Source organism: Giraffa tippelskirchi, chromosome 6 (assembly GCF_054371585.1).
Source record: "Giraffa tippelskirchi isolate mGirTip1 chromosome 6, T2T-mGirTip1v1.2.pri, whole genome shotgun sequence".
Taxonomy (NCBI): domain Eukaryota; kingdom Metazoa; phylum Chordata; class Mammalia; order Artiodactyla; family Giraffidae; genus Giraffa; species Giraffa tippelskirchi.
In genome coordinates this window covers 58,060,183-58,085,245 of record NC_137280.1, presented here as the reverse complement: position 1 = coordinate 58,085,245, position 25,063 = coordinate 58,060,183, and the positions used below count along the sequence as shown (strand labels likewise).

Here is a 25,063-nt window from a genome sequence, read left to right as displayed (position 1 = left end):
ATCCTCTGAAGGTCACTGAGGATATTTTAACTTTCCAGATATCATCTATTGCCTCCACCTCCACAAAGTACAGTATTTACACTCAAAACCTGCCTTCTTAATGAAGGGACAGCACATCCTGTGTTGGGTCAAAACCATTTTTCTCTTCTGTCTCCAAATCTAAGGTCCTTCTCCCAAAGTCAGACAGTGTCAAGTGGTAGGCAGGTTACAACCATTGAGAACAGTGGCTATGTTCCACATATGGCCAATTTTATACACATCTGATTTGGTTCCTGTGATGTATTTCAGTGTTTTAATTTTCAGTAACACTGACACACAAAAAAATCACTAAAGACATGGAAGATCTGAAAAACACAATTGACCACTTTGATCTAATGAAAATTATACACATTATGTCCAAGAACTGCAGAATACACTGGGTTTTCAAGTACACATGGTATATTTACTAAAATAGACCATATGCTTGGCCATAGATCAAGTCTCAATAAATTTAAAGAGACCAAAACCATACAGTATGTTTATAACCACAAGGAATTAATTCATAAATCAGTAAGACACAGAAACTCACTTATAACTATTTAATGGATCAAAAAAGAAATCACAGAAGAATGAGAAAATATTTTGAACTATAAGATAATATAAAATATAAAACTATAAAACAAACATACTAAAATCTGCAACGTGCAGCTGAAGCAGTGCTTAGAGGAACATTATAAATTTAAATGTACTGAAGAAAAAAGCAGAAAATCAATGATCAAAGTTTACACCTTAAGAAACTGAAAAAGAAAAAGCTGAATTCTAAAGTACGCAGAAAGAAAATACTAAAGATGAAACCAGAAATAAATGAAATAGAAAACAGATTGATGATAAAATCAGCAAAGCAGATCCTTTGAGGAAATCAGCAGAATTGACAGACATCTAAAATTGACAAACTGATGAAGAAAAAAAAGGAAACACAAATCATCAATATCAGGACTGAATAAGGATCTCCCACTACAGATACCACAAATTACAACATTAGAGTATAATATGAGCAACTTTATGCCAACAATTTGACATGAAATGGAAAAATACAATTTAATAAAATTGATATGGAAAGAAATAGAAAATTTAAATTTAAAGAGTCCTATATATCTTTTTTCAAAAAGGTTTTCTTTTTTTTCCCAGTATTTATTTATTTGGCTGTGCTGGGTCTTAGCTGCACCATGTGGTACCTAGTTCCCCAGTCAGGGAATGAACCTGGGCCCCTGCACTGGGAGCCAGAGCCCTCACTGCTGGACCACCAGCCCTATATCTACGTAAGTAATTACATACATTATCAAAAATCTGCCCCACAGGAAACCTCCAGGTATATACAGTTTCACTAATGAACTGTTTTAAATATTTAAGAAATAAAAAGTATCTTACACAAACTGTTTTCAAAAAAGAGAAGGATACGTGTCCTAACTCATTTTATGAGGCCAGCATAACCCTAACCTCAAAACCTAACCAAGACATTACAAAACAGGGAGACATTACAGACCAGTTCCCACTTGAATACAGACAGAAAAAATTCTTAACAAAATGTTAGCAAACCAAGAGTATGGAAAAGAGATTGGAAAAGAGATCACCATAACCACAGAGGTTTACCTTCAAATGCACCATCTACTTCAGAATCAAAAGCAACGTATCACACCAAAAACACAGCAAAGACGAGCAACATTATCCAGATGGTGACATAGGTCATTCTTGACCTCAGTCCCCTCACAGGAAAACCAACCAACAACATTCACAAACAACACACCTCTGGGAAAATCCCCCAACATGACAGCGAGTCGTAAACAGCCCTGTACCCCAGAGACTGGGGGGATGCCCGCTCCCAGGGCTGTGGGTCTCACCTCGTAGGCGTCTCAGGGCTCAGACCATGACAGAAAAGCTAGGGGGATTACAGCATTCAGCAATGGATTGGGAAGGCAGGGCCCTGCTCCCAGTGGTGCCTGAACAGAAATCCTAACCAGCAGCTTTGTGCATCTGAGCTGAGATGCTGGCCCAGTCTGACCAGGGAGGTGGGCAGGGTGCAGGTTTGCCTGATTCAGGACCCAAACAACAAGTGTCACCAGTCCTGGAGCGTGTTCTTTCCTCTGCCTGGGCAGAGAAGCTAATTCACAGCCCCAGCCACCCTAACTGGAGCTCGGGGTACCTGCACAGCCCACCCTGCGACCCTGCTCACGCAGTATGGGACGGCCCAGTGGGAGGCCTTGCCTGTGGACAGAGCCAGGACGGTGGCTTGGCCAGAGCCATGTAGCTTGGCTCATGGTTCAATTGCATCTGGTCCCCAAACAAGAGTCCTGCCAGCTGAGGGGCCTACATGTGTCCCTGCATGGGTGGGGACACTGACCTGTGAAGAGCCTTCAGCTCAGCCACGCAGGGAGCCTCACCAGAACGTGTGGGCTCTGGAGCCCACCCACAGCCCAGCACACAGCAGTGCTGCAGCAGACAGTTCGGCCAGTGTCTCTCCCGTCCCGTCTTCAGAGTCAATCTGGTGGCCCTGTCTGGCTGGGGAATTGGTGTGCAGTCCCACCTGATCTGGGTCCCCAAATGATGAGTTGTGCTGGCCTTTGGGCAAGTCTTGCTGTTTCCCTGCCCCTCAATAGTACCCAACCTTACTGCTGAGCACAGGATCCTGTTCCGACCACCCAGAAAGCCTGACCAGAGAATCCAGGCAGCATAGAGAATCCTTTTACAAGATAGTTTATGTAAGCCATATGCTAGATACAAAGGAAAGCCTGTAGTAGCCACACAAAAGATGTGATAAAGAAGTCAAAACACAGTAGACAAAAAGTCATCAAACCACACAAGAAAGAACATGGAAAGCAAAAAGGGATAATGAACACACAAAACTGTCAGAGAGCAATTAACAAATGGGAACAGTAAGTCCTTACCTATCGATGACTGTTTCAAACGTAAACAGGTTAGATTCTTCAAGCAAAAGACACAGAATGTCTGAATGGATAAAATAAGATCCAGGGAGTTCCCTCAAGGTCTAGTGGTTAGGACTTGGCAACTGCACTGTCCTGGCCCGAGGTCCATCTCTGGACAGGGAACTAGGATCCCACATGACACAGTCAGAAGACAAAAAAGATCCAACGATATGATGTCTACTGTAGACTCACCTCTGCTCTGAGACACACTGACGGAGTAAAGGAAGAAAAAAATATTTCAAGTAAATGGTAACCCCAAAGAGCAGGGGTAGCTCTACTCTATCAGAGCAAACAGAATCTAAGCTAACAACAATAAAAAGATACAAGGAAGGTCATTACATGAGGATAAACGGGCCAACTGCCAATCTCTCAAGAAAATATAATGATTACAAATATTTATGCACCCAACATCGAAACACCTCAATCTGTAAAGCAAACAGTAATAGAACTAAAAGGAGAAATAAACAGTAATCCAAATATTGTTGGGACTTTAATACTCCACCACCAACAATGGACAGATCATCCAGACAGAAAATCAATAAAGAAACAGCATATTTGAACAATACTATAGACAAAACGGACCTAACAGACACATACATGAAAAAAAGAGAAAAACACAATCAATTAAATACATGCAAAGAAAAGGCCTTTGACAAAATTCAACATCTCTTTATGATAAAAAAAAAAACTTTCAGAAAATCAGTATATGAGCAGCAAATAATTGGAAAATACCAATACAATGGAAAAAAAATCCATTTACAACAGTGCTGAGAAAACAATACATACTTAGAAACAAATCTAACAAAAGACATCTAAGATTTCCATACTGAAAAAATACAAACCTCTGAAATTAAAGAAGACCTAAGTAAACAGAGACATACCACATTCCTGACCTAGAGAACTCTATGCTATTAAGACAGCAATTCCCAAAACTGATCTATAGTCAACAAAAGTCCAACCAAACTCTGCTTTTCTTTTTTTGGGGTAGAAATTGATAAACAGATTCTAAGATGTATATATAAATGTAAGTATCCTAACAGAAACAAAGCAATTTTCATTAAGGAAAACAAAGTTGGAGGACTCACCCTATCTGATTCAAGACTTACTATGAAGAATCAATAGTGAATACAGTTTGATATTGTGAAAGGACAAGCATAAAAATCGAGAAACGGAACAGAGAATTCAAAAACAGACCCACAGATATAATGGTCACTGATTTTAAAAAATGGTGCCAAGGCAATTCAGTGAAAAAAAGTTAAGACTTTTGAACAAATGGGACTACCCAACCAGATACCCACATGGAAAAAGTACACTTGTACCCCGGCCTCACACCGTCTATAGAATCATCTTCCACTGGATCACAGGCCAAGACATAAAAAATGAAACCATAACATTTCTAGAAGAAAATACAGGTGAATAATTTTGCAAGATGACCCTGGAATACCAGATCAAAAGGTCTCCTACTAACCAAACCTGAGACATTCTGAACACGAAATAAATAAGAACAGTAATGGATTATATTCCATAAATAAAATTTGATTCCATGATTATATACTAATAATTAAAACTTAATTAAATGAGTAAATAAACAGATGGAGGAGAAGGAGGGCTTCCTACGAGATGCAAACACGGGCACGTTAGTGGAGGGAGAAGATAGTCACCGGACAGCACTGCCAAGGCTGCTTTGTCCAAAGTCATCCAGACAGTGTGGAGGAGGCAGCCTCATTGAGCAGGACCGGCGTGTCTCAGAGCACCTCCCCGTCATCCGTTAGGTGCAGAGGAGAAAACAGGCCTGACACCCAGGAAGGCCAGACACTGCTTTAACCAGACAGCCAACACCACTGCCCCCAGGAAAGGAAGGGCAGGGGACAGACACTCTGTGCTTCTAGGAGGGATGCCGCAGGACGCACACTCTGCTTCAGCGGCATTCCCACCATGGGCATCTCACCTGAAGACAGTCGTGATGACAAACAGCTAAACCCCAACTACGGAAAACACCTCCAGAGCATCAGTGTCCTGAAAGATGGCTGAAGAACTGTCCCAAGTTCAAGGAGACCAAGAAGATATATCAGCTAAATGCATGTACGATGCTGCTAGGTCCTGTCTTAAAGGCCAGAATTCTTTACAGGATATTAATGGGAGAAATGACAAAACTGAAATTGAGGCTGTACATTAAAGTGAAAACAGAGAAGTTACTACTGTACCATGGTTCTAAGAAAATACTATTTTTCTTAGGAAAGGCACACTGATAAACAAAGAGGTAAAGAAATAGATGTGTGCAGCTTATCCTCAAACGGCTCAAAAAATAAGTATGTGTATGTGGAGAGAAAGAAAAAAAGGCTAATACAGCAATTTATTAAAAATGCTTAAAACACCATGAATCTGAGAAAAGGCACACAGAAGAGTGCCACTTTTCTTGTTATTTTTTTACGGAAAAGAATTGTCTCAAAATAAAAAGTTTAAAAGTTTGAAAAATAAAAAGTATTAAAAGTGAATCTTTGAAAAGCTGTAGTACCAGAGGAAACAGGCTCCAATGGCAGGAAGAGGACACGTGGGGTCACAGTCCTCTGGTCCCGCTGACTGTGTGTTTCTGAATAAAACAACTCACAGCCTCTCTGGCCCTGCTCCTCCCACCCGTATGTGTGGCGAGTATCTGCCTGTGGACCACCCAGGGCTGTTACCAGGGAGGCAGAGAGGCTCAGACCTGGTGAAGTGAGGCATATGGTGCATAACAGGGCTGAGAAGTTGGGGTGTCGCTTCCCATCAGGCAGCCCTGAGACAGGAGCAGAGGGGCCGCCCCGCCTTCTCTCACCCCGAGCACATCCACAGCTCACCACCCAGCACAGGACAGGGGACATGATCGCACACAGGCAGGGAGACTGCTGACTGGACAACCTCAGTGGAAACAGGCGCACACAGGCTCAGACTCCATACTGCTCAACCACAGTTTGGGAGAAAAACAATTCTGGAAACTTCAGAAAAGAGACCACATCAGCTTGGGGGGATCATATCTCACCGATTCGTGATGATGTCATCCCAGACGTTCATCGGGTCCATTTTAGCATCTGGGTATCGATTTGTCCAGGTTTTCACAAGTCTCTTCAGGGGAACCTGAGATGATAAATTACCTAAAAATGACATTATGGTGTGAGTGTGGTCACAGCCCAATGATCAGACCACCTTACAAAGTGAGCTGCCATCAGTAAACAGAAACTTAGTTCAGATTCCTTGTCCAAATTACACTTGGCCCTATTGTTCACAACAGGAGCACGAAGTTACCATGTTTAATATATTCTGGCATGAAAACTTAATGTCTTCAGGCCATCAAGGAAAGAGGAGGAAATAAACACGCACAATTTTTACATTCACCACAGGTCCACAATCACAATGCTCCACTCACAATTCCAAAATCTAAATAGCACTGAAAACTGACAAGTTATTCACGGGGTTGCAACCAATTTTCTTGTTTACAAAATCTCATATGAATCGTCGCAGGGCAACTGAATCTGCTCATGCCACTCGTGGTGGTGCCCACAGGTGGGGGAGACTCGTCCGTCGCTGGAGGATGGGCCACCACCCAGACCTCGTGTGCACTTGAGGTCGCCACGACAAAAGCCCCCAAACAACCGGGCTCAAGGGCTTCTAAATTCCATATCACTAATATTTAAAGAGAATGCACTAGTCATAGCAAATAACCTTTTTCAACAATGTAAGAGACAACTTTACACATGGACATCACCAAATGGTCAATACTGAAATCAAATTGATTACATTCTTTATAGCCAAAGATGGAGAACCTGTATACAGTCAGCAAAAACAAGACCAGCAGCTGACTGTGGCTCAGATCATCAACTTTTCATAGCAAAATTCAGGCTTAAACTAAAAAAAAAAAAAAAAAAAAAACTGGAGAAACAATAGGACAACCAGGTATGCCTTAAATCAAATCCCATATGAATTCGCAATAGAGGTAATGAACTGCTTCAAGGGACTAGATCGAGTTAATAGTGTGCCTAAAGGACTAGGGACAGAGGCCGTAACACAGAACAGGAGGTGACAAACAAAACCACTGCAAAGAAAAAGAAAAGCAAGAAGGCAAAGTGGTTATCTGAGGAGGCTTTGCAAATAGCGGAAGAACGAAGAGAAGCGAAAAACAAGGGAGAGACGGAAAGGTACGTCCAATTAAATGCAGAGTTCCAAAATATAGCTATGACAGACAGGAAGGCCGTCTTCAATGAACAGTGCTTAATAATCAAAGAAAACAACAAAAGGGGAAAGACTAGCGATCTCTTCAGGAAAACTGGAAACATCAAGGGAACATTCTGCCCAAAAATGGGCACAATAAAGGATAAAAATGGTAGAGACCTAGTAGATGCTGAAGAGATCAAGAAGAGATGGAACAAATACATGGAAGAACTGTATAAAAGAGATCTTAATGAACCAGATTACTATGATGGTGTAGTTAGTCATCTAGAGGCAGACATTCTGGAGTGCGAAGTCAAGATGGCCTTAAGAAGCACTGCTCTTAATAAAGCTGCTGTTAATGAAACTGCAGCAGAACCATTCGAATCCCTAAAGGATGATGCCATTAAGGTTTGAAAATTCAACATTCAAAAAATAAAGATCATGGCATCTGGTCCCATCACTTCATTGCAAATAGATGGGGAAACAGTGAAACAGTGACAGACCTTATTTTCTCAGGCTCCAAAATCACTGCAGATGGTGACTGCAGCCATGAAATTAAAAGATGCTTGCTCCTTGGAAGAACAGCTATGACAAACCTAGAGAGCATATTAAAAAGCAGAGACATTACTTTACTGACAAAGGTCCTTCTAGTCAAAGCTATGGTTTTTCCAGTGGTCATGTATGGATGTGACAGTTGGGCCATAAAGAAGGCTGAGTGCCGAAGAATTGATGCTTTTGAACTGTGGTGTTGGAGAAGACTCTTGAGAGTCCCTTGGACTGTAAGGAGGTCCAACCAGTCAAACCTAAAGGAAACCAGTCCTCAATATTCATTGGAAGGACTGATGCTGAAGCTTCAATACTTTGGCCACCTGATCGGAAGAGCTACCTTGCAAGAAGAGACCCTGATGCTAGGAAAGATTGAAGGCAGGAGAAGGGGACGACAGAGGATGAGATGGTTGGATAGCATCACCGACTCAATGGTCGTGAGTTTGAGCAAGCTCCAGGAGATGGTGAAGGACAGGGAGGCCTGGTGTGCTTCAGTCCATGGGATCACAACGAGTTGGACATGATTGGGCGACTGAACAATAATAACAACGTTTAAAGCTTTGGTTTTCTTTCTATGGTGAGAAAGCAGTGCTTACCTTGTTCAGGCAAGTTACTTAATCTCTGATGCCCTATAAAATGAGGAAAAAGAATCTACGTCTCATTTGTTGTTGTTCAGTCCCTCAGTATCTCTCGGAGTTTACCCAGGTTCATGTTCATTGCTTCAGTGATGCTGTCCAGCCATTTCATCCTCTGACACCCTCTTCTCCTCCTACCCTCAATCTTTCCCAGCATCAAGGACTTCTCCAATGAGTCATCTGTGCACATCAGATGACCAAAATACTGGAGCTTCAGTTTGAGCATCAGTTCTTCCAGTTTAGGGTTGATCTCCCTTAAAATTGACCAGTTTGATCTCCTTGCTGTCCAAGGGACTTTCAGAAGTCTTCTCCAGCACCACAGTTCAAAGGCATGAATTCTCTGACATTCTGCCTTCTTTAACAGTCCAGCTCTCACAACCATACGTGACCACTGGGAAAACCATAGCAGACCTTTGTCTCTGCTTTTCAACACACCATCTACGTTGTCATTGCTTTCCTGCCAAGAAGCAAACGTCTTCTGATTTCATGGCTGCAGTCACCGTCCACAGTGCTTTTGGAGCCTAGGAAGAGGAAATCTGTCACTACTTCCACCTTTTCCCCTTCTATTTGCCATGCAGTAATGGGGCCAGATGCCATGATTTTAGTTTTTTTTAATAGTCTTTAAGCCAGCTCTTTCACTTTCCTCCTTCACCCTCATCAAGAGGTTCTTTAGTTCCCCCTTCGCTTTCTGCCATTAGAGTGGTATCATCTGCATATCTGAGGTGGTTGTTGTTTCTCCCGCCTATCTTGATTCCAGCTTGTAACTCATCCAGGCTGGCATTTCTCATGATGTGCTCAGTGTATAGGTTAAACAAACAGGGTGACAGCAGACAGCCCTGTTATACTCCTTTCTCGATCTTGAATGAATCAGTTGTTCCATGTAGGGTTCTGTTTCTTCTTGACCCTCATACAGGTTTCTCAGGAGACAGGTAAGATGGTCTGGTATTCCCACCTAAAAGCTTTCCACAGTTTGTCATGTCACACAGTCAAAGACTTTAGTGTTGTCAATGAGACAGAGATAGATGTTCTTCTCTATAATCCAGTGAATGTTGGCAATTTGATCTCTAGTTCCTCTTCTTTCTCTAAACCCAGCTTAGACACCTGGCAGTTCTTGGTTTGAATAATGCTGAAGCCTAGCATGCAAGATTATAAGCATGACCTTACTAGCATGGGAGATGAGTGCAATTGTCTGATGGTTAGAGCATTCTTTAGTACTACCCTTCTTGGGAATTGGGATGAGGATTGACCTTTTCCAGTCCTGTGGCCACTGCTGAGTCTTCCAGATTTGCTGACATAATAAATGCAAAACCTGATCAGTTTAGTTCAGTTTAGTTGCTCAGTCATGTCAGACTCTTTGCAACCCCATGGACTGTAGCACACCAGGCTTCCCTGTCCATCATTAACTCCCAGAGTTTGCTCAAACTCATGTGCATAAAGTCAGTAATGCCATCCAACCATCTCATCATCTGTCGTCCCCTTCTTCTCCTGCCTTCAGTCTTTCCCAGCATCAGGGTCTTTTCTAATGAGTAAGTTCTTCATATCACCTGGCCAAAGTATTCCAGTTTTAGCATCGGTCATCAGATGCCATGATATTAGTTTTTGAGCCTACATCTCATAGGCTGTTATAAAACTGGGTAAAATACAGAGAAAAGAAACTATCACAGCTCCTAAAATGATACGCCACTAGTAGTACATACGTGAAAAACCATTCTCCAAATTTAAAACAGAGAACAGTCAGGTAGATAGTTCTGAACACCAACTTTAATCAGTACTCTAAGAAGTCTTTCACAGTCATTTTTATGATCAGAAATGAAATTTGGATCCACAACAAGACATTACTTCTGATTCTGGGGGATCTTCCATCAGCATCAGGATTAAGCCCACTCAGCAGCAGCAGAAAGGCCTTCAGTCTGGGCACAGCCACCCGGGCCTCACCTCACCACCTGGCACCTGGGACAGTCACGCCAGTGCCCCAGGCCCAGGCTGGCCCTCTGAGAGCCTCTCGCTCCGACCATACCCAACTCGAGCCCTACTGGCAGATTCTGTCACCCCAGTTTTTCATGGGGGTCCTGGACCGCTCTGCTCCGTGGGGACCGTAGTGTCTGCTCCCTGGAAGTTTCTTAAGTGCTCAAAAGAGCACTGGACTGTTTTAAACACTTCAACAATCCCAAATACACATTTGTGGAGTAAACTCAAGACGGTTTCTAACCCATACATTAAGAAACACGTACATCACCAAGCAAAACAAAAAAAAAACAGATGCCAAAACTCTTTCTAATTATGAAAGGAAAAAAGATACATATAAATAAAAAATTACCTTGTTTGCTAATAAAGCTGATAAACTCCTGAATTTCTATGAAAGTCTGTACAGACTGCAATTTGGTAAGTCTACTTCTGTGTAAGAGGACATCAATACTGGAATAGTTCTGGAAAAGTTATTTAGCATGGGTTACAAGTCAACGTACTGCTTCAGATTTTAACACAGTCTAAACATGAAACAGCAACCACCCTATAAACAGATTAGTTATGCAGGATGTCTCTGAGCGGTCACAGGAGCAATTAAATGGTTTAATTTTTTTTAATTTTAGTTTTCAATCACATTTTGGTTCAATAAAATTAATAAGAGCAATACAATCAGGTGCCGCTGCCTCCATTCCCCAGCAATTCTTAAAAATCACAATATCCTATAATACAGAACTGCCAACTATAGAAGTCAGCCTTTCTCCTTCCATAACCTTCCTCAAGTGGACTGCTACGCAACCTCAAACATGTTTAAAAACTAGCATAAAGACAGCAAATGTCTATGTTCGGCAACAACAAACGTTCAGGGACTCTACACAAGTTGTGGCTTTAACAACACAGCAGCCGACCTGAGAGGCAGAACAGATCCTGGCCGGCGGGGTCACATGACCCTCCTGCACTACCCCCTCCCACCCAGATGCCTGGGTGCAGGGTCTGCTCTCAGGTACTCGTCCAGGGAGAGAAAGAAAACCCCAAGGGAAAACAAAAGGAACTTTCTAAATCAGAAACAGCCGCTAAAAGGACCCAGGCCGTTGGCTGGTGTGCTGGGAATCAGAGGGAAGTGGCCAACGAGCTGCCCATGTCGACCCAAACTCATGGGAATAGTGCACCCCCAGTGGGCATGCCCAGGTTACCTGCATGAACATCTGGACGCAGTTCTGGATGTAATACTTGGCCCTGTCAATGTCGTCCTGCAGGAGGTAGAGGAGACTCAGCTCCTGGCTGTAGCGGAGCTCGAGCAGGGCCTTCCGCAGCTCCGAGGTCAGCGCCTCGTCCACAAAGGTCAGCAGTGCCTGGTCGCCCTCCCCACGGAGCAGCAGCTTCAGCTTGCTGCGCACCATGTACGGCAGGCAGGTCTCCTGCAGAGCGAGAATGGATGTGACATCCCGAGATGGCGTTGCCACGCATCTGTGGTGTCACTTCACAGGTCCAAATGATGGTGCTTAATGTTTCAAACCTAAGGCTACAATCTTTAAAGCAAGTTCACCTACAATTGCTTATTTTATAACCACAAAAGATACAGGAACACATTCTATAGAAAACGGGAACTACTTGTAGCTGAAAGAGAACTGGACGTTCAGTACCAAGTGAGGACCTGCAGGCCCGGTGAGGGCAGTGGTGCAGACACAACAGGAAATGCTCTTCCTATGGTCATACCAGGGAGGCTAATATTCCTTTGTAAAGGCATCTGCTTATTTTGAAAGCATTAGCTAAGAGCACAGTGAGTGAGTAAGTGAAAATCGCTCAGTCATGTTCAACTCTTTGCGACCCCATGGGCTATATATAGTCCGTGGAATTCTCCAGGCCAGAATACTGGTGTCAGTAGCCTTTCCCTTCTCCAAGGAATCTTCCCAACCCAGGTCTCCCTCACTGCAGGCAGATTCTTTACCAGCTGAGACACAAGGTAAGCCTAAGAATACTGGAGTGGGTAGCCTATCCCTTTTCCAGTGGATCTTCTCAACCCAGGAATTTAACCAGGGTCGCCTGCATTGCAGGAAGATTCTTTACCAACTGAGATACAAGGGAAGCACAGTGGTTTAACAACATTATGGAGTTTGGGGGAGTCAAGTTATATAAATACTCTAATGCTTTACAACCACTTTCCTGTTTCTGAAAAGTTTTAAACAGCTTCATTAATGAGAGAGCACTTGACCATCGAGGATATCTACTTGGGTGACCTCGCAGATGGCCCCGCACCTGATAGAAGGGCTCGCTCCACATCTTGCTCAGGTCCGGGGTGCCCTCGCCATCAGCGCTAGCCGTGGAGCAGTACTCCAGCGACTTCCACTCGGCCAGCTGGTTGTAGCAGTCAAGGGACGCAAGTTCCCAGAAGTCCTTCTCGGCTTCCGTGGGCTCGCCGTCTGCCCACTCTTGTTTGTTGAGGGCCTGCGAAGATTATTTTACCAAATTGGATACATGTAACATTCACACGAAGAATAATCACTGTCAGATTTATGACAAGTGAAGAAGAAAAAAGGGAAAAGAGAGTTAACTTGAGGGAACCTAACAGTCATATGAATATTAAAAATCCCAGCCAGGACAGAACCACTTCTCTGGGGAACTTACCTATAAAGTCAATTAATAAGCTGAAAACTGAAAATGGCCCATAATTTGATGTAAATACTATAGAGTCTTTACTACTTGAAATGTTCTTAGAATGAAAATTAGAAAACAGGACATTTACAGAAAACTGCAGAGGGTTTCACCATCTAGACGTCTCGCACAGGCCACAGGACCTCAACTGCAAGTGTATACCTGCCACACATTCCATACTCGGCCACAGACAACTCCAAGACAAGACGTGCAAAACTGGACTTCAGAGTCACCTTCCCAAAACCAGCTCTCACCTACCTTTTTACAAGTTTTACTTCCAGAGTGGAAACATTCTACTCAAATAGAAACTATATAACAACACCAGATACTGAAATGACATCTTACAATTTCATACTACTTGGTAAAAAACATTTTCTCTTTGACTCAATATTTTCTTAAAAAGAGTAAGAGATAGAACAATAACTAGTTCATGTTCAGTTATTATGAAACCATTTTCTGGTAGTAATCTTTGTGTAAAAGTTAAGGAATACAGATGAATATTTGAAGATCTAAATTCTAAAGCTGACAATGTTTTCATTCAGAGAACAAAAGTGGTAAAGCAACTGACACACTTGCTGGAGATCAACTCTACCTCGTTATACAGCCTGGCAGCTTCAGAATAGTCACTTCGTGCTTCTGCTACTAGCGCATCCTGAGTGATCTGCTTTGTTCCAATCTCACTGCTGAAAATACCACGGAGGATGTCATACTCCCCGATCGACCTGTACAGTCTATGAAACAGATCAAAAAAAAAAAGGACAAATTAGTGAATGCCCCAATATTTTTAAAGTGTTTCTTGAAATGATATTAAATCAAGATGCCATAATTATATTAACTAAAACAGATGTCACTCTTGTTTTGTTAAAGCATAAAATGTTAAAAATTTTGAAGTTACCATTTTGAAGTTTTATTACTTGAGCCATATAGGAGGCAGAAATTATTCTAAAGTGCATGCATGTGTGTTCAATCGTTTCAGCTGTGTCTGACTTCTTGTGGCCCCGTGGACTGTAGCCCACCCACTTCTCTGTCCATGGGATTCTCCAGGCAAGAAGACTGGAGTGGGTTGCCATGCCCTCCCTTCCAGGGGATCTTCCTGATCCAGGAATCAAACCCGCATCTCTTATGTCTCCTGCATTGGTAGGCGGGTTCTTTACCACTAGCATCACCTTGGGAAGCCCATTCTAAAGTACATTTATGTAAAATCTGAAAATATCACAGGTTTACAATGCACAAGTTGACTCATTAAATGAGACTGTTCTATGTCACTCTATCACTGAAACACTGCTCTTATCTGTGGTGAACTTTCTGGAATCCTTGTCTAGCCCTGAAATCTGGAACATGGTCCAGAACCCAGGTAAACTAGAAGCAGGTAAACTAGTCCTGGTCCTACAGATGCCATGTACTCCACGTTCTATGGCTGTATCGATGTTACTGAGAGCCTGAACACATGCTAGAGTTTCGACCCAGATGTCAACACAAATCTGCTGGCCCGTCAGCCAAGCCTCCCACTTGAAGACAGACTCGGGTGTCTACAAGTCCATTCCCTCCTCCCTGGAGACTTCTTCCTATCTTCAGAGTCTCCACACAAGGTGTCACGACTGTCCATGCCCACAGAGGACACGACGGGGTGGAAACAGCCTGTGGGCAGAGCAGCAGCCAAAGGACGTCATCCCCCAGGGGACTGGGTCACACCCAGGCTGTGACGTTCCTTGGCAGCGACACAGCGCCTACTGCTCACCTCACGCCGGTAAAGGGACAGGAGTGACTCCACGACAGTGACACTCTTTTACACTTTTCCCAGAACCTGGAATATCTCAAAACCAGTGCTACAGGAAAGAAGTCCAAATCCAGTCTCACCCTAATCCAGCGTCCTCAGAATCCAGTGCCTGAGAAGTAGACACCGGGTTTCTCGTGATAAACCTCAGGTAAGAGAAGACTCAGGATGTGTGTTGCCCAGATAAAGGAACTGTGTTAGACGCATCGCTTTGGCCGCAGCAGGATCAGGGCCCAGAGCTTACTTGGCAAGTTCCATCCACCTGCCGACGTCAGGGGGCAGGCCGGGCCTCCCCCGTGCACGCTTGGCAGGTGGCTCCTGGGGTGCCAGTCGCAACAGCGCCTCCTCCAGCAAACAGATGGCCCCGGGCTGCTGCAGGCCTGCTAGGCCAGCCCCACTGACCAGAGCTGGGTCGAGGCTCAGCAGGTCGGCGTGTTGGCAGCTGATCTCCTGGCAAGACACAGACACACAGTCCTTCAGTGAGAGGGTCTCCAACCAGGAGCAACTCGTTTTACCAAACACTAAGTTCTGGCGTTAGCAGTCACAGGAGAGAGACATGGAGCACTTCACACTCAGTCTCAGTCCAAGTCTGCACCTGCATGCCCCCCACATTGCTCCACCAGTTCCAGGCCCGAAGGCAAGCTACAGGGCAATAAGTTACCTATAGTGACTTCCCTAAAGAGCAGTGGACAAAACTGCAAAACTAGAAATTCAGTTATAAAAAAATCACTACAGAATACAATGTGAAGAGAAACCTTCTCTTAAACATTGGCTGATGCAATATAATTTCTCAAGCCCTGTCTTTGGTATTGCTAGGAGAAAATCAATGAAAGAATTCTACATGTATATTATAAACCAATAAAAACAGAGTACGTAAAAAGAAACTGTATTAACAGTTTCATGCTGCATGGAAAAGAATGAAGTAGGCATAATAAATACTTCATCTCAAGGAATTATTACCCAGTCAGTTTGCAAACCACAGCTACTGATAAATGGCATTAAAGAACATAATTTTTAAATTACTCCAAGGACATAACTAATTACAAAAATACTGACATGAATCCAGACTATTTCCTATTAGGGGCTTTGTAATTATCCATGTTTTGAGTATAAAGAAAATATTTCTTAATCCTCTAATAAGTATGCTTAGTGGTTACAGAAATATATCTACACTAGTCCTCTGTTCGAACTGCATTGCCATGGAAACCTCTGACACCTGTGTCCCCTGTGTCTGCAATGGTGCATAGCACCACCTCCCCCGCCCCCCAGCAAGGGGTGGCCTGCTGACCTGCCCACCAGGCCCTGCACCCCACCCACTTCTCCATCATGTGCCATCCCCTCATGACCTTCCACCTCTGCCTGCCCTCCGCCTGCCCCCATTGAGTGTAGTTCTGTGTCCCTGCTGCCTGGTCCCCACCCAGTGCACAGGTAGGCACGTACTCCGACAACGTCCCCGAAGGTGACAGCAGGGCTGGGTGCCACGTGACATGCAGGTGTGATCAGAACCCTGCAGGGACAAGCTGACACACAGTCAGAGCAACTTAATATTAAGTTGGATCTCAGATTATTCTGTCATATATAAATTAAAAAAAAAAACAAATAAATTGGGGCTTACCTGATGACTTAGTGGTAAAGAATCTGCCTATCAAGGCAGGAGACACAGGTTCAATCCCTGGTCTGGAAAGATCCCACATCCCTGGAGAAATTAAGCCTGTGTGCTAAACTACCAAGCCTGTGCTCTGGAGCCCGGGACCCATGACTACTGAAGCCAGTGTGTCCTAGAGCCTGAGCTACACAACAAGAGAAGCCACGGCAATGAGTAGCCCCCCGCGCCCCCCGCCACCGCAACTAGAGAAGAGCCCACACAGCAAGAAGACCCAGCACAGCCAAAAAGAATAAATAAGCTGCACTGAGCCACCTGGGAGGAGGTGGCCCCACCAGAGTCCAGCTGCTGTGTTAAACCTTTGTTGCAACTGGGAAACCAGCAGAGCCACCGAGACACGGGCGTGCCAGCAGCCTCACCTGGATGCAGGACACGAAGGGCGGGAAGAAGGAGAAGCTGGTGTCCAGAAAGCGTGTGAAGTCCTGTAGGAGCTTCTGGGCGGCGCCCCGCCCCTCAGACACGGTCCTGCGCTCGCCTGTCTCCCTCAGGATCCCCGAGCACAGGCTGCCGAAGAGCTGCCTCGCGACGAGTGGGTCTCTCTGTAAGACATTCCCGAGCGGGAGAGACGCGCTGACTCACCCACACGTCAGAGCCCGGCCTGAAACATCAAGTGCTGCCGCCAGCCACCATGCTGGGCAACGTCACTGGAAGGCTGTGCCCACCGAGGAAAGCTGGGAAGGGACATGGGGCTGATGCTATTTTGCAAATTCCTGTCACTTCATAAATAAATAAATAAAAAGCGTATAAAGCAGTAATGGGCTACACAGACGTAACCTAATTAATATGATCAATATTGGGTTTTCCCAATGGTTCAGCCAGTAAAGAAACCGCCTGTAATGCGGGAGACCTGGGTTCAATCCCTGGGTTGGGAAGATCCCCTGGAGAAGGGAACGGCTATCCACTCCGGTATTCTGGCCTGGAGAATTCCATCGACTGTATAGTCTATGGGGTCGCAAGGAGTCAGACATGACTGAGCAACTTTCACTTATCACTTATGATCAATATTAGTACTGCAAACTTAAGTATGGTAAAAATACGAGGCATCAAGTTTCAGTACCTAATTATGTACTATATGACAGCATAAACTTAAAAAATTTTTTAAATTACTTCATTAAAGTCAAAGGAATCTTAACCAGACTTTTAAGGTATAAATATCCCGTTTATCTCAGAGCACTCAGCTACAAAACCTCTCACTCCTTAAAGCTCATGGTCACCCTAACGACACAGAGGAGCATTTTAGTCCTCAGCCCTGGGAATTTCAGAGGAGGATGCTGATGCCACTGACCTCCCCGATCACCCCCACAAGAGGGTTTTGTATAATCAATGATTTAAGCGGTGTAGCTACTTACATACTATTTCATTCCCACCAACATCACTGGTGAGAAGAAGAGTGTGATGTGACTGGCACACGGAGACACTGGGCCCAAAGCAAAGTGCTGGATGGGACCCCACGGCGGGGTCCCCGGGAGCCAGGACTTGGGACGAGGCCCAGCATTGAGGTCCATGTGGGGGACAGCATGTGGCGGCCCTGTACTGACCTGGGCCACAGCCTGCAGCGGGGTGATCAGGCTGCTGTGTGGAATCTGGATGTCAGGAAGGTCTCCACGGCGGTAACTTCTGTACAAGACGACCTGGGCCTCGTGCTTCATTTTCAACTCACTCTTGATCTCCTACAATCATCAGCAATACAGGAAGGTTACAACTCTCATCCAACCAGTAGTGCTTGAGTGATGAAACCATCCTCGCCCATCACTAACATAAAAGTGAATCAAGGTGAAATTCTATCCAAGATGCTCTAGTCACTACACTTAATCAATGTGGCAGATGATAAGCCCAAAACCAGTGTCAGATGTGCAATGGGAAGATTATTTAAAGATCTATTACAAAGAAATCTGAGTTTCTCCGAAATCAGAAAACTTGATTTAAAACTTTTTCAACCCACAAGTGAGAGGACTGTATTTCCTTGTCACCCTCAAGACAAACCTTGGCTACAGGGCCCACTGGCCCCTGCTGGCCCTGCTCTCTGCAGCTATTCCCCCTTCGGGCCCCATTACCCCCTGACAAGGCCCCATTCCCCCTGCAGGCCCTGTTCCCCCAGCAGGGCACTCCCTCACATGTGTATGTCCTGGCTAACCCCTGAGGCTGCCCAGCTCCTCTGTCTGCTGCACGCTGCTCTGCAGCTCCAAGAGCAGAGGGGACCCCCAAACACCTCTGCTGAGAGTGGTGATGACACCCAGCAAGGCCACCCCAGGTCCCTGGCCACACCCCCTCCATTCCCTGAGACCCTCGGGGATCAGCCCGGTGCCTCTATCCCACCCCCGCACTGTCCCCTCAAGAAGCCCAGGAAGGACTCAGGCTTAATGAGGAGGTTCCAGCAAAGGCCCTCTAGGCTGGGTGGGGCTGGCCCTCCGCCTGCAGAGCTGTGGTTACAGAGATACAGGGAAGTCCAGTCTTTCCACAGAAGACACAATGGAACCTTCTGTCCATTTCACACTCAGACTTGGAAGTGAAGTGGCTGAGGATTTAAACTGAGTCACAGTGGAGACAGGGTTCTCACTCACAGTCCAGTCCTAGAACAGCCTGTCAACATCACTGATCTGTACCTCACACTGACTCTAGGGCTGAACAACTTCTGCTGTTACTTCCACATTGGGAGAAACGTTCAACCATCCGTTCATGCCCCACGTGTGTCTGCAGTGGGCAGCTCGGAACTGGCCACACTCCCCGCCCCGCCCCCCACCAGCCCCTCCAGGAGCACAGCCCCCCAGTTTGTTTGTCCTGAGCCACTGCGTCAGGGCTCTGGCCTCGAGGTTGTAGGGACTGCACCTGGGAGACCTGACTCCAGGGCACCGGGGGCGGGGGGGTCTGGTCTCCATCTCGTGCAGAAAGCCCGTCTGTCCAGAGAGGACAGTGCCCCTCACTCCCCAGCAGAGCAGTGGGGCTCAGGGGACACCTGGAGGTGGGGCCGCATGGGCTACCTCTGCAATCCGGTCTAGACCAGCCAGGAAGACACGTCCTGGGCACACATCCTGTGACAGAAACGGCTATTTCTGACCAAATTCCAGAAACGGGTACAAACCTTTTCTCGCTTTTGCTCAACGACACCTTTCCTGGCATAAATCAAACTCAGCTTTTCTCGGTCCTTTAGAAATCGTCTGCGTAATCGCAGTATTTCTGCACGATTATCTGGACCTGAAGAACACACAGTAAGTAGGTTGTTATGTGCGGTTGACGTCCCCTCCTCCCCAGAATTGCTGACATGAAGTGAGGCATCTGATCATCTCCATCTCCTACTCCCCTCAGCTCTATTTCCAAAACAACCTAAGCTTGTGAAGTACAGTTTCGGAAGCTGGAGAATTGAGGCTGCATGGAGGAAGCAGGCAGGGCTCGGATGTCTCAGGCAAAGAGGGGGCTCGGGAATGCGAGGCTGAGGCTGGAGGTGTGGGGCCACATGGCTGGAGCAGAGCCCCCGCAGCCGGGACCACTGGGGAACCCAGGGCTGCCCCGGCACCAGGCCTGGACATGCAGGCGGGAGAGGGGAGACCTGGCCTTGGAGGAGAACCACCAAGCACAAAACAGGGGTCTCCACGTCTGGTGAGGCCAGTCAGCACACCCAGTGTGCAGCCACCACTCCCAGCACTGGCTATTGCCTGCCTGGACACAGAAAAAGCTGAAAATCAACAGATGTTTGAGCAAAGCTTCAAATAAGAAAAATAGGAACCAAAGCAACAGCGGGGAGAAAATGTTGAAAGCAGACCACCTAGGAAAAAAATCTTAAAAATGACCCTTTATCACAAGAGCAGAATAGGTCCTGTAACAGGGCATGGAAGAGACTTTCCAAGAGCACAGAAGCTCGTGGGAACTAGAGACCGGACGTCATCATGCACAAGCACAGACAGAAGGTAACGCTGTGCCCAGAGCTGAGCAGAGATGGTAAGAAGGGAAAATTGGAAGGATAATCCCTCAGGTCTGACAGTCAAGATGGAATTCCTCCAAGAGAAAACTGACATTTGGAAATCATCGGCAAAATCACCCACAGGAGAAAAGGGAACCCGTTTCCTAGTGAGAAAGAACATGTATATATATACATACATGCAGGTGAATCATTATGCCATACAGGAGAAATCAATACAACTCTACTTCAACAAAAAAAGAAACAGAGGTCATTAACGCCCATGAACAGCGACTGTAAGAAAAAGGAGAGAAGCCCATGTGACTTAAACTGCAGAAGACCTGTTCAGGACATTGGTGACAGGGTGGGGGGAGGGGTGGGCAAGGGAGAAAGTGACCAAGACCCCAAGGAAAGGGGACCACAAAAATGCCAACTGGAGCTGTGGAAGCAACACTGAGGGCCTGGCTGAGCGGATGAGGCTGACCGGGGAAGGGGCCCCTGGGGATGGAGCTGCCGGGGCTTCTCGCGAGTCTGCGGGGCATCTGGCCAGGGCCCCTCCCAGAGCGCACCCCCCAACCCCAGTGAGCCGAATGTCTGCATCCTCACTCCTGCCCTCAGGCCTGCCCTGACCCTCCCAGCCCCCAGACCTGAACTCTCTCTGACTCAGCTTCCCCATCCTGCCTGTACCATGGCCCCTAGACTCCCGGGAGCCCTGAGTGACGCCGAGCCCAGTTCAGGCAACCGCTTTCTGGACCCCAAACCAGGCTTCCACGCGGTGCTGGGCTTCACACAGGCCACTTGGACTCAGGAACAGTCACGAGTTTGCGGAGGCAGGCATTTCAACACAGCTCAGTGATCTTTTACCTTGTGCTCCGTCATCCACCTCATCCTCAAGGAGGCCCAGCCTTTTCTTCCCAAATTCAGGCCCCACGGCCTTCAGGGGCGTCCCCCGGGGCCTCTCTGGCCTCTTGTGGGCAAACAGTAGGGACGCAGATGAGGCCTCAGCGATGGGGACCAGGCTGTCGCCCAGAGGGTCGGTGCTGCCTGCCGTCAGCCAGTGGGAGAGGACTCTTCCCCCTGCAAACACACACGATGAGCGGGTCACAGCAGTGCCACTCGGCCGGTGCCTCAGCCAGGACCCGCCGCTTGAGAGCAGGGCCGCCTGCAGTTACCAGGGCGGGCCACCGTGTCCCAAGGAAGGCCCAGCGGCCAGACCTCCTGTCCTGTGGGCAAGTGGGAGACCACCACATGCTCGTCAGGATGATATTGCATCTACACGGCACTAAGGTCTGTGATTTCTAACATCAGTGTCTAAAAGTCCCATAGTAATTGGACAAGTTAGTCCTATTTCCAGAACAAATAGAGTGTGAAAAAATTATAGAAAGGAAAAACGCTGAAGTATTTCCATAAAAATGACTTGGGGATTTTACTCTACAACGATACTCTGCTGATCAAAGCAAACGGCTGAACCATTTGAGAAAGAGCAGTTTAATGAACTACAAACACAGTAAGTGAATCTGGTTTAGCTCTGCTTTGCTTCTGAGACAAGCGGTTTTAAATGGGATATGCTGGAAACATTTTTCTTGACAAAAATCAAACCAAAACTTACATGTACTGAAACCTTTCTTGTTTTCTCCAGTCAGAAATAATGCTTTTCTCCCTTGTTTTTTTAATTGTGGTAAAAACACAGAGAGTCCAATGGATGACGTCATGCACTCTGAAGAGCCCAGCAAGTTGGCTGGTTGTGCAATCGTCCCCACCTCTGTCCCCAGGGCCCCTCGGGGCCACCCCATCCCCGAATCTAGAACCCAGGGACTCTGCCCACCCTCCCTCCTGCCATCTAGGCCTTCACGCCCATCCCGGCGTGCATGCCCATCCCGGTGTGCATGCCCACAGCGGAGGCAGTACCTGCACTCTGTGTGGGCGTGAAGTCGAGCTGCTGCTGGGTGGCCCGGACCTGCCCAGCCAGCGCCCTGCGAGCCGAGATGGACCCGTCCTGGGTCCGGGCCTGGAGGGTGCTCTGGGAGGCCTGAGTCTCAACAAACATTGGTGTGAGGACCGTACTCCGGAAGCGCCAGTCGGGGTCAATGGTATACTCCTGCCAGGAGAGAGGATCAGGTGAGCTCACGGCCCTTCTCAGAAGATGCAAATGTTTTATTTAAAACTTCACGGTCCTCTCCACAAACATTACTATACTCCATGTAGTTCTGCAAGAAGTAGCTGAAGAACAACTTTCTCAAATTTAAAATTTTTAACAGAACAATTTTCTGTCAACAAATGAAACCAATCAGTACTGGGCAGAAAAACTGCTCTTCTCCTCCTAACGTCCTGCATTCAGAGGCTCACTGCCACGCTCAGGGAATGACTCGCTCCTCTGATCCCACTTCCCCCGCCAAGTGTCCAGACTAGGAGATGCTGAGGACATGGGGGGAGGGGGAGGGGGCTCTGCTCCAGGTGCTCTGAGTCATCATGCGGCTCATCAGCAGTGCTGCCAGGAGGAGGTGCAAACGGGCACCTACGGGGTGTGTCGGGGGAGCGGGGCAGGGAAACGCCTCCATGGAGGTTGAGAGGACAAGGGTGAGCTGTATGCAGGGTGGGGGGCGAGCGGGCTGAGGTGCGGGTGGGCGTCTCGGGAAGAATGTGTGTGGATTCCAAGTAAAATCAGGAAGCCAGCACACGAGTCGTCAGGGAAACACCAATCAAACTGCAGTGAGGCGTCAGCAGACACCTGCCGTGTGGCTGCAACCAAGAGACAAGCAATGGCACCTGCAGCTGAGGAGGGGGAAGGGCACCCTGTGCACGGTGGGTGGGCGTGTAACCTGCTGCTGCCACTGTGGACAAGAATGCACGTTCCTCAGGAACTCATAAATAGAACCACCATAGGATCCAGCAACGCCACAGCTGAGTCATTTATCAGAAGAGAATGAAAGCACTAATGGGGAAAGACACAGGCACCCCAGTGTTCGTAACAGCACTGTTTACAACTGTCAGGATATGGAAACAACCTAAGCGTCCATCAGCAGATGAAAGGAGAAAGACGTACTGTGAGCGTGCACGTGCGCGCGCGCACACACACACACACACACACACACACACACACACAATGATGGACTACTACTCAGCTTTGAAAAAGAATGAAATCCTGCCATTTGCAACAACATGGATGAACCCTGGAGGTATTATGCTACATGAAATAAGTCAGAGAGAAACACAAATACTGCATGATCTTACTCATACGTAAAATCTAAAACAAAAAACATATGAAACAAAACCAAAAAAACTTATAGAAACAGAGAACAGATTGGTGGTTGCTAGAGGCAAGGGGTGAGGGGTGGTGGAGATGGATGAAGGGGGTCAAAGGGCACAAACTTACAGGTGTAAAGTAAGTAAGATCTGGGGGGCAATGTATATATGGTGACTACAGTCGGTAACACCATTTGTATACGTGAAGTTTCTAACAGAGTATATCTTGAAAGTTCTCCTCACAAGATAAAAAACCTCTAACTATGGGCAGTGATGGATGTTAACTAGATTTATTGTGGTCATAATTCTGTAATATATACAAATATCAAATCACTACCTTGTGCACTGAAAACAAATACAATCCTAATTACACCTTAATTAAAGAAAAAAGCAAGGATTTAACACCAGTGGACAAAGTCTGCTGACCAACAAGGTGGGAAAGTCAGCTCACAGGGCCAGAGCTCACCTGAAACTCACACTCTGACAGAGGGTGTTCAAACAGGGCAGTCCGGAAATCGGGGCTCAGGCTGGTCATTTCAAGCAGAAAATCTGTCGCTAAACTCAAGAAGTGCATTTCTATCTTAGGAGAATATAAGGAATTTAGGGCCAGCAATCGGTCCAAGGTATTTGAAGGCAACCTAGTTTCATGGCTCCAGAAGTTCCGAATAGTTAATCTGGAAGGCAGAGAAGAAAGAAGAGGAGGAGGTCTCTACGTGTGCCCCGCGGGGAAGACCCTCTTCTTCCACCAGAGATCAGCCCTGGGACTCCATCCACATGCAGACCTCCATCCACAAGAAAGCTGCCTAACAGATGACGTACGTGCTGAAGGGGAAACATTCCAGAATGTTGGCATACTTAACAGGAGGTGAGAAGCTGGGTCATTCTATTCTCATTTCTATTACCCAAAAGTTTGCAAAGCTGAGAATATTACATTATCCACTCTGAAACTGAGAAAACACCAAGAGAAATTATATATATAGTCCTTCATTGCCTTGCTAAGACAATTCACTCCAAAAATGAGTGCCACAAAATATTCAAAACATAATGTGAACATAAAATAGTCAAACTATTAAACAAGTTAAAAACCAGATCAGGCTTTATAATTTGTGAATGTTTGAGAAATCCAAATACAATTTTTAAAAGCTCAATGAATTAAAAATTGCAGGACGCTGCAAGTTAGCTGACACACAGAATCGTACAGGGTTTCTGCCATGCCCGCTATAACATAATGAGCTCTTGGCAAGCTCATGGGCATCTGTGATGACACTGCAGTGCCCTCTGGTTTCCAAGGCCTCCAGCATGCCATCTGACACTGATGTGCATAGTGGGAGCTCACTTGGGGTTAAATGGGGAAAGACAACCCACTTTTCATTACAGGTTTCTCATGTTGAGATGCTGTAACTCACAGCACAGTCAAGAAAGCAGTACCCACACCAGTTTTTCAAGACTTGTACATTAAAGTACCATGCCAGGACTTTCAGGTTCTAATGTGATTTAAAATACATTTTTCTTATGCCAGCAAGAGGCAGAGAAAAGGCTAATACAGCAAAGGGC

At 46.2% G+C, this 25,063-nt stretch overlaps 1 protein-coding gene across 2 annotated transcripts in view; it reads right to left on the bottom strand.

Moving 5' to 3' along the window:
- PRKDC (protein kinase, DNA-activated, catalytic subunit) overlaps positions 1-25,063 on the bottom strand; it is a 129,830-nt gene that overhangs the window by 23,434 nt on the left and 81,333 nt on the right. For both annotated transcript variants that reach the window (XM_081498002.1, XM_081498003.1), the window contains exons 57-68: positions 23,976-24,183; positions 22,175-22,364; positions 21,131-21,343; positions 19,454-19,566; positions 17,913-18,044; positions 16,734-16,913; positions 14,956-15,161; positions 13,530-13,668; positions 12,542-12,730; positions 11,479-11,703; positions 10,641-10,749; positions 5,977-6,088 (exon numbers count right to left, since the gene is read on the bottom strand). In XM_081498002.1, the coding sequence (XP_081354128.1) occupies positions 5,977-6,088; positions 10,641-10,749; positions 11,479-11,703; positions 12,542-12,730; positions 13,530-13,668; positions 14,956-15,161; positions 16,734-16,913; positions 17,913-18,044; positions 19,454-19,566; positions 21,131-21,343; positions 22,175-22,364; positions 23,976-24,183 (2,016 nt within the window). The remainder of the gene's footprint in view (positions 1-5,976; positions 6,089-10,640; positions 10,750-11,478; positions 11,704-12,541; positions 12,731-13,529; positions 13,669-14,955; positions 15,162-16,733; positions 16,914-17,912; positions 18,045-19,453; positions 19,567-21,130; positions 21,344-22,174; positions 22,365-23,975; positions 24,184-25,063) is intronic.